At 31.2% G+C, this 10,358-nt stretch overlaps 1 protein-coding gene across 1 annotated transcript in view; it reads right to left on the reverse strand.

The window, feature by feature from the left end:
- LOC118189765 (uncharacterized) overlaps positions 1 to 9,602 on the reverse strand; it is a 389,534-nt gene extending 379,932 nt beyond the window's left edge. Inside the window, exon 1 of the mRNA XM_085824447.1 lies at positions 9,426 to 9,602. Coding sequence (XP_085680573.1) covers positions 9,426 to 9,428 — 3 coding nt within the window. The 5' untranslated portion in view covers positions 9,429 to 9,602. The remainder of the gene's footprint in view (positions 1 to 9,425) is intronic.
- Positions 9,603 to 10,358: the final 756 nt, after the last annotated feature.

Here is a 10,358-nt window from a genome sequence, read left to right on the forward strand (position 1 = left end):
GGGCAATGACAACACAATACGAAAAAAAAAAAAAAAAAAAAAAAAAACATTTTTATTTCCAGCTCGCAATGTGTATCGGAAATTCTAAAGATATGCTGTTTTGCTGGTTTTAAATATTTTTTTATATTGCTGTTGAATTGAATTTTACGTGTTTTAAGTGCGAAGAACATGATATTTAATCAATAAAGGTAACACGCAAAAAGTTAAAAAACGCCTTTTGGGGCGTAATATAAAATCTGAAAGCTTTCAGTTTTTTATTTTTTTTTATTTGTATAATATAATGTTACTCCCCGTTAAAATTTCTGTAAAACATGTAAAGTAATCAAGCCTATTTCAAAGTCAAAACAGAATTGCATTATTTACGTTTGGTAAATAATGCAATTATTTTACGTTTGCTGCCTTGTATTATTTTACGTTTGGTGAGAAAGAATTCCTTTTCCAAAGTCAAATAAATGCTCCGTCCGTTGCCAATAAACAGTTTTCGATGCCAAAAGATCTTTTATTAAAAATGTGCAACTTGATGGTAAACACTCGAACATGTACAATATAATGTGTAAAAATGTCATCTAATTAAATGATAATCTTCATTTTAAACAACAATCTCGGTCTAAAATCATGATATTGAATTTATTTGCTTTCTAAATGAAAATTTCTTTTAAAAAGTAAGTAATATAATGTTTATTTATATACACTGCGCCAAAAGAATAATAAATAAATAAAAATTGAATGCTTATATCTCCCATTCTATTGGGACGATTGAGGAAATTCAACTTGCGTTTTTCATGTCTCGAAAGAACGAGTAGTATATGTATTAGATTTATATATAGCATTGCTCTAATATAGGTTTTTGACACAAAATAGGACTTTTTCTGAAATAACATATCAATTTTTTTCCATATTTCCATTCTACAGAACAAATTACGCTAAACTACCATAGTTTTTTAAAAACGTACGAGTAGTTTTTAAAACATTAGCTCTCAAAATTTTAGCTCCTCGTTGTTAATTGAGTTTGTTATATATTTATTAATCTCTCTTTCTTTATTAAACTTATTTGATGCTTCCTTTCACATTTCGAAAGTCAGGTTCATTCCAAATAAAATTCACCCATTTTTTATGATTTATTTTAAAAATTTGTATTTTAAATAATTTTTATAAATTTTTCAAAACACATTTCAGTTATAATCTATCAAAGTTTTACCATCATCTTAAAGTAGACGTATTTCTAAGCATACCCGCAAAAAATTACAATTTTTTTATTCAAAATTTCCGAAGATATATCTGAATTTATATATTGGCGCGTTTTGAAATTTGGCATATTTGCTGAAAGCGATAAAACATCAAATGTGGCTTAGACACTTTGCTAAAATTATTTGAAAGTAGGAATGATGTGACTTTTTTTCCGGTCATGCAGAATGTAAAAAGGTAGAACGAGGTACCTTTTTCTCAGCTCCAGCATAATGAAAGGGAAAGGAAAATGGGTTGCCATATATTAAGAAGTTCGCCAAGCGAGTTATTCTTGGCGCAAACTGAAAAAATTGTGCCAAGATACATTTTTGAATTTCTCCGTAAATTTCGCACCAAATTTTACAAAATTTAATACGTATCTAGACATAATTTGAGTTATAGAATCGAAATATGGAAAAATATGGCATGCTATTTCAGAAAAAGTCCGATTTTGTGTCAAAATACCTGTGTTAAAACAACGCTATATATAAATCTAACATATATCCTAAGTCGTGCTTTCGAGACACTAAAAATGCAATTTGAATGTTGTCAATCGGCCCAGTAAAACAGGAGATATAGAACTGCCCCGTTTTTTTTTCCCGCAGTATACGTACTAATTATTTACATTACTATTTCCCTATCGGCAAGCAGCCCCTTCGAAATATTAATGTAAATTTTCGGATACGAATTTATTAGTATAAAACACAGGCCACGGAATTTTTGCTCATTTCCACGAATAAAAGATTCTATTTAAGTAGCATAGCAAATTTTTAAATATTATTAGGAATAAGCAATTAAAAGCGAATGATTTTATACCAGTTACGAAATTCATGATGTTTAAAATAACTTTTATTGATAATAAGTAATATTGGAAATGAGTAGAAAAATAATTGCTTGTACTACATTACACAAATTAAATGAATTTAAAATCGCATCATTTACATATATAATTCAAATAAAATCATAGCTAAGGTGTTTAAGTTACATTTGTTAGTCACTTCTGTCGGAAAGAGAAAAACTTGCAAATAGATTATTTAAAAAAAATAATTAAAGAACACTGTTAACCACCAATCAATCAATCAATACAAGTATTGCCGGGATATCGCTAATCTGTGCGATGTTGCCAGCTCAATGATAAATCTGCCGTACGTTGAGAAAAGAAAACCAGGAGAGACTTGATAAGAGTGTGAAGAATCTAACAGATAATTAACCATCAAGGCTACTGGTAAACAGTGGCTTATGGGCTGAGAATCACGTGGTATGTGGGAAATGTCAATAAATGCATGTTTACAAATATCTGTGGATTATTTTAGGCAAATTTCAAAACTTTCGAGCTGCTGTCTGCATTTAACCCTTTGCGGCACAATGTGTCCGGTCTGGACACACCTAAATATTTCCTTCTGTACGCACAGAAAAATTGAATGAAAGAGGATTTATAGGTTACTATAGATTACTCTGAACCTTCTTTATTTATAGTAGATGGCAACTCAACACAAACCAGTCCATATATTTTAACCATGTTTAGTTTTTTAAGACCCTCATTTTTCAAAGAAATCTTCCAGATTTTGTTTAGGGTATAAAAGGAATTGTTTGAAAAGAACTTTCTATGTTATTTTTTGTCTGTATGCTAATCTCTTTAGTCTATATTAATTTTAAATTTTTACCTTGAAATCTTGCCTAAAATCAAACGGCGAACCCTAGGTGTGCCCAGACCGGGCTCACCGATCATGTAGGACAAGAGTCTGTATTCTTTGTTTCACCGCATCTCATCAGTCAGTTCATTCGCAACAATGCTCGTTTCAGCACTCTGTTCGAAGCTCTATTCAATTAGTGTGCCTACTTTATAAACACCTACAGAATTAAAACGATAAGTTCACAAAATTTTAGTTGTGTACTCCTCTTGGCCTAATTAGACTGCCTACTTTTTTTTTTTTTTTTTTATCAAAACTCCGACTTTAAAAGGTAGCGTGCCGGAAAGGGTTAAGCAAAGTATAATGGAATTTTTGTTCTTTCATTATCTTAGTTAAAATTAATTTAACAGCTAAGACTAATTCAAAATATTATAATTTCTATATTATTCGGATATATATCTGAAACTGATGTCACAAAGAGCTGAGGTCTTATGATATAATTCTTTTCACCTCTAAATCATTAATTTGCTGTTAATTGCGTCGACGTAAATGTGCTCATAGTGTATTATTTTAAATATTTATTTATTTAAATCACTTAAAAAGTCTTTAGATGGTTATTTTATAATTAAAAATTTAAAAATATGTTCAAGGCAGGCAGTAAAAAAATTGTAATTTTCTACTTAAATGGAAGTAACTCCCACAAACATCGATATCCCCTTAATAGCAGCTTTTATACTTTTCCAGTATTTCTGCTATTGCAAATTTGTTTTAGTAGCACAGTTTCATCGATAATCTATCTGGAGGCCGTATTAGGGTTTTTGCGCATCATCAAACATTCTAACCTTCAAATGCTCATTATTTATTTTATCTTGCTTCGTTATTTTTTATTTAACCACCTTCAAAATATTTTCATAGCTTCGTAATATTTCTTTTTATAATTTTACAATGCCTGTAAATATTTATTAATAAATCATACGGTACAATTATTTTTTCAATCAACAGCATTTTCTCGACCATACAGAAATCATCAAAATACAATTAAAACAACATTTTACACTAAATGTCGTAAAACAAATGAATAACTAAACTTTGAGACAGAAAGTTTCAATCAAAAGTAAATATTAAATACTTTTTCAGTGAAAGAAAAGAATTATAATCCTCTGGACGAATTTCGTCTTTTGGCTAACATGCTGCCAAAGGTTAAAAGGGATTGCGTTACACCATCTTGGAAGTCTCTGCAACGGACAAACAAGTCAGTTATCTACAATAAAGTGCTGCAGTAGATAAGCAATGTATTCTACAACAAAGTGATGGCAACTGTTTGTACATATCAATAATCTCGAGAAAAGTGATTGTTTCAAAAAATGGCTTTCCAGAACCACGACTAACCACTTCAGATAAAAAGACTGAGTTATAGAAAGAGTTGTTTTGCTATGAAATATCAGCCTTTGGCCTTTATTCTTTTCTGTACATCGAAAATGCATGCTATTACACTAAAACCTTACTAATCTCTTAGCTAAAAGAACCAGGCTATGATTGATAGTAAGTAGAACGAACGTATCATCACTAATAGCTCGTGGAATACCTAATGATTTTGACAGTCCTCAAAAAGAAACAAGCACAGGAGACAGGAATATTTACTTGTTTGTTTGCTTTGGTTACTTGTGAAATAACTTCTGGGAAAGCAAAAGAAATTATGATACTAAATGCAAATACAACACATTTATCATGAAATATTTGAAATTTATAGTGGTGCCCGAAGGGAGCCATATGTTATGGCAATCCTTCTTGCTCAGAACGCCTTTTGACGACAGTTTGTAAAGTTGCTGATAGAATTTGAATGCTATATGCATATTATTTTTGGCACATAAAATTGCTTATGCCAATTTATTTTCAGTTTTACATTTTGTTGCGTAATTAATTTGAATCAACAAAAGTAATTTACGTAAAAATGGCAATTAAACCTTTGACTACTACGGGTCATATATGTCTCACTAAAGTTTAAAAACGACTGATGGGTTAAAAAGTACTTAGAGTCTTCTGAATGTTGAGGATCATCTTCCAATGGAAATTCAGGATGGCGCTGTGATCGTTGTACACAAATGAATGTAGATAAAAGAACACATATGTGTTGCCCAATGTGTAATGTTAAGTTATGTTTTATTCTCTACCATACGATGTAAAATCCACTTCATATAATAATGTTTTCCAGAATAATAGGTGGGCTTATATTAAGTCGATCGCTGCTTGTGGGACATATGTATTCCACCATTAACTACGGCTGTGTCCCAGATGCTAAATTTACCTTATTTAAGACATATTTTGTTCACTGGGATAGAAAACGGGATATTTTTACTTCCTTGTACGAAGTAAAAAGGAAGTATTGTAATCGCGAAAATTTTCAGGCAGCATATTTCAACGAAAATATTCATTTTGACCGCTATCGAATGCAATTTAACGATGTTTTTGCGTGATATGTACGTAAGGACAGAATAAAAAACTCGTTTCCTCCAAAAAATTACATAACTGATTTAAAATTAATTCTGAAGAGAATTTTTCGTGGCGTCTGTACGAACGTATGTACGTATCTCGCATAACTCAAAAACGAGTAGCCTCAGAACGTTTAAATTTTGTATATAGGACTGCTATAATATGTAGATGAGCACCTCGTATTTTGGTTGCCATCGGCCGCACCAAACGTATATAAATATATATATATATATATATATATATATATCCACTCTGTTACCCGGCTCAGTGATCTCAGTTTCTTTACTCTTATATGTTTGTAAATTGTACATTTTTTGCTTTAAAAATGATTGTATTATGTTGTTTTTATCTTCCGGTTAAAGTTTTTATGCCTTTAGAAAATCTGTATGCAATATGTTTAGAATTATCAACAATTTTAAAGTTGTTTAAGTGCCACTAAGCCTTTTTTTATGGCGGCCATTGATTGTTTACATAGGAAACAGCAGACTAGTGGATTTGTTGCCAATCTAGAGAAACTTAGCTTCGCAACAACAAAGATAACGCCTTCATTTATTATTGCCAATTAAATCATGCTTAATCCTTTCTGGAATTTCTTCGAGGAAATAAGTGTTTAAGATTTACTTCGTAATTTTTACTATAGATATTTTGAGTTTTTATGTATTTTCGCCTTCTCGCGAAGTGAGAACTGAATTAATTGAATGAGAAATACTCAATCGTCTTTGAAAAACTGTTTCTTTTTTTTTTATTTGCTTAATTTCTTTTATACATCATTCTAGCTTTATTATAGTATTTGAATAGAACATGTGGCAACGATTAAATGAAATGCAAGAAAAAAAAATGCGTATAATTTAATATTCCGTACAAGGAAGTCATGTGGTGTACACATCAGATTTTTTTAATTCGTATTCAAAGGGTTAAATTAAAAGTAGCTTCTGCAAAAATAAGAAAATGTAAGCAGTCTTCGAACAATAAAAAGGAATATCATGCACTTTGCCTAATTTATTTAAAGATAATTCATTTTAAATCAAACAGACAATCTGTTTGTTCTAAATCGGTAATATCGATGGTAATATACAAGCTGTATAAAATCATTGTATTTACATTTTCGGATCTTTAGGTCAATAAATGCTGTACGGATCAATATTTTAGTACGAATATTAAAGTCTTCTTAAAGTGTGAAAATAAAAGAATTCTAGCTAAAGTGTCATTTATTTCTTTTTGTAAATTTGTGCGAAAATATCTGCCTAAAAGCTAATGTATCCTTATTGGCTCCTTTTACCTTTCTTGCCGCGCCCTCTGGATTTAGAGTCTACAAAATAAGTTTTGTACTAGTTAAAATATGCGAGGAAAAAATAATTTGTATTTGCATTACAGAAAGATCAGGCCAGATTTTCAGCATATATAAATATATACATATATATACTTAACTACCATAATAAGAGAAATGTCTTAATATTTTCTCTGACGTCAAACGGTGACTTGGTATGAATATTGGTCTTTTACATATATAGACACATATTTGAAATAGTATTAAATAAATACAATATTCCTTTTTCTTCTTAATCTGCATTGTAATAATAGGTAGAAATAACAATAATTGAATTCGGTAAGTAGATTTATAAGGTATTTCTCCCGCCTTCTTAGCGAGCCTCCGTGGTGTAGTGGTCTGCACGGTCAGCGCGTAATTGAGAGGTCCACGGTTCGATTCCCGGCGAAGGCGTTGCATATTTTTCACCTTGCTTGCTTCCAAAAAATACGTAATGTCTCTACAGTGGCGCCCGAACTAAAAGGGTGTTGAATGATGAGTCTCCTCACCCAGGATTTGGCGATTGGGTCCCCTAAAAGCCAAGTCGACCTTTAAAAGGGGGAGTATATAAGGTATTTCTCCCGCCTTCCTAGCGTGCCTTCATGGTATGGTGGTCTGCAAACTGGGCCGATATTCCAGAGATCCGCGGTTCGATTCCCTGTTGCTCGTTTTTCATCTTGCCCGCTCCAAAAAACCCTAATGTCTCTACAGATTAAAAAAAGCTAATTTTAGGAAAATTGTTGGTATTTTAATTTATTTCTTTTCTTTAGTTATTCATTAACTATAATAATTATTCCCTATAATTAATAATTTATTTTTGTCAAATTAATAACTGTGCAGTATCTGTACGGGTTTCTTAAGCCCGCCTCGATTATTAATTATTTGCCTCGATTATCGTCCTTAATTATTTGCCTCGATTATCGTCCTTAATTATTTGCCTCGATTATTAATTATAACAATATTTTTAATTAAAAGAGATTAATGATTATATAAGGAATTCTTTGTTACAATTATTAATTATATCGAAATAATTCGATTAGTTAAATGAGAAAAAACATGCAAGCGCTATTTGCGAAACTCTATTCTGTTTTGGCAGGAAGTATCTAGGGAGAGGAGGAACGGAATCCGAGCGTCTCCTACTCTTTTCTCAATACAATTAGCCTCTCGAAGAGACATCAGACATGACAGATTTTAAAGCTACCCACGCCAAAAAAGCCGCAATACATGAGTCCATGCTTTATCCAGCATTCGAATCCAAGTCCACAGAATCTGATATAATAGTGAGTCCGAATCTATAGAATCCGATGTAGTAGTGAATCCGATGTAATAATGAATCCCATCTAATATATCTAATAGTCTAGATTTTGGTTGGTTTGATTTGGTTTATTAGAAGCACTCGAGGGCTATCTCGACGGCAAAGCACTCGAGGGCTATCTGCCTTAAAGGATGGATGCCTTCGTGGAGGACTTTTTAAGAGAAACTGGCTCGTATACACGTTAAACATGGGGAAAAGCACGAAAACACCCATGCAGCCAGCCCGTTCGCGGGATTCGAACCTCAGACCGAACTACCAGTGTTCAGCGGTGTTACCGCTCGGCCGCTGGTGGGCCTAGATTTTGAATCAGATGTAAAAGTTATTTAGTTTCTGAACACCTATCACTCAGCCTTATCATTATTATCCAAAACAACTATTATATCAACAGATTTACAATAGAATAAAGATAACAGCATTTACATATTTACCTAATCATTCAGTAACTCCAATTATTATTCCCCGCAATTATTAATTGCAGCAGCAGATTTGTGGAAGTTTATACATCATTATCAAATGAATTTAATAGGCATTCATATAATTATTAACTTATAGCAGTAGATTTAAAGGAGATTGAATATAATACAATTTACCCACTATTCATATAATTAATTAACTTGATAATTATAAGGAACAATTAGGATGCCTTAAACGATTAGTCCTCATAATGATTAATTATAACCACAAATTTGAGACAATTGATGACAATTCTGTTAAATCATACCTACAAATTATTAGTTATAAAAAATATATTTAAGTTAGTTTTAAAGTTAATGTAATTTATTTCATTCCAAATTATTTTATATTGACTAATAATTACCTTTCTTAATTATTAGTTGTAAAAATAGATTTAAGGTAGATTTAAAAACATGGCAATTTGCATCTTCCCTGATTTTTAATTGACTTTAATAATTATTTCCTCAATTATTAATTATAACTGTATTCTAGATTTAAGGCAGCTAAAAGATAATGCAGTAATCATTTCCCCTAAATGAATAGCTTAGACAAAAAATTTAAAGCAAAATAAAGATAACGTATTTTCACTTTTCTTTAATTATGAGTTATTCCTAGTAATTATTCCTTTCATTATTACAGTAAATTTAGCGCAGATTAAAAAGAACGCAATTTACACCTCTCTCTGTAAATAACTAACCCTAACATATGTTTGCCATAAGAATTACTTACAACAATAATGTAAGGCTCGTTAAAGATAATGCTACAATCATTCTCACTATTAATTAATTATAATAACGGATTCAAGGCAGACTTAAAAATGCCTTTTACCCTTTTTTCCTTAATTTTCAAATACGAAAGCATGTTTTACGAGTCATATTTACTTGGAAATTCAGTAAGACGAATCAGCAATAACAAACACTTATACTAATGGTTAAAAATTAAGGCTTTCGATGGAACGCTTTTTATTGGGGAAAAAGAATAAAACAGAAATAATAAGTAAATTTACCATTTTTGATTATCTTCTCCTGCTGACGTATACCCAGTGGCGAACCACTTGATGACAATTATTATAAATCAACCAGATGGAACGTTTTTAGTCTTGAACACCAAAAAGTCGCACGATTTAAAGAATAGTTTTTTACGAGCGGTTGACTTCGAAAACTCTTTTGCCGCAATAACTTTTGCCACTCAAAATAGCTAGCCACCTAGCGGCTGCATTTGGAAGCGTTAAGAACTCATTGCCAATAATGCTTTACATTTTGTTGTTATTGTTTTTCCTTTCCTCCTGTCTTTTCTTTTTCTGACTTGCGAGTCTGTAGTTCTTCTGTTGTCGCCATTTTCGTCTTTTTTTTTTTTTTTTTTTTTCGAGATCGACACAGTTGTGTTACTACGTAGACATGTTTGGTCATACAGCCAAAATAATAAATTATGTTAAAAGCAGTAGCAATTGCTTTATTTGAAAACGTGAACGTAGATTTAGGACGATAAAAAGGTTCGATGTGCAAGTAAAATCCATGCAAATACTGGCATTATTCTCATTTCATGACACATTATTTTTCCTAAACTATCCATCTTGGAGGTAATCATGTGTCATTTATTTATTTATTTTTTTCCTGTCCTACTTCTATATACAATGCGTAGCTCATCATCCAGATAATTTATAAACTACATAAAATTAATTGCTGTTAATTTATTTGTCTTTAATATTTTTTTTTCTGTTAAGATAAACAGCATATGAAGATGAAATAACACAGCATATATACTTTTAAGAAACGATTATATTAATTTAGGTGAATGAATTAGGTTTTAAATTGGCCTGCTATCTTTGGTAAATTAACATTCTCCGCAAGTTAAAGGAAAATCAATTTTGTATTGTTGGCAAGCTTGTAGATAATTCTTTGCTTAGTATTAAGAACACAGAAAAAAAAAACCTAATTTC

This window comes from Stegodyphus dumicola, chromosome 9, assembly GCF_044657685.1.
Source record: "Stegodyphus dumicola isolate Sdum_Otavi_A_Nest chromosome 9, ASM4465768v1".
Classification (NCBI taxonomy): domain Eukaryota; kingdom Metazoa; phylum Arthropoda; class Arachnida; order Araneae; family Eresidae; genus Stegodyphus; species Stegodyphus dumicola.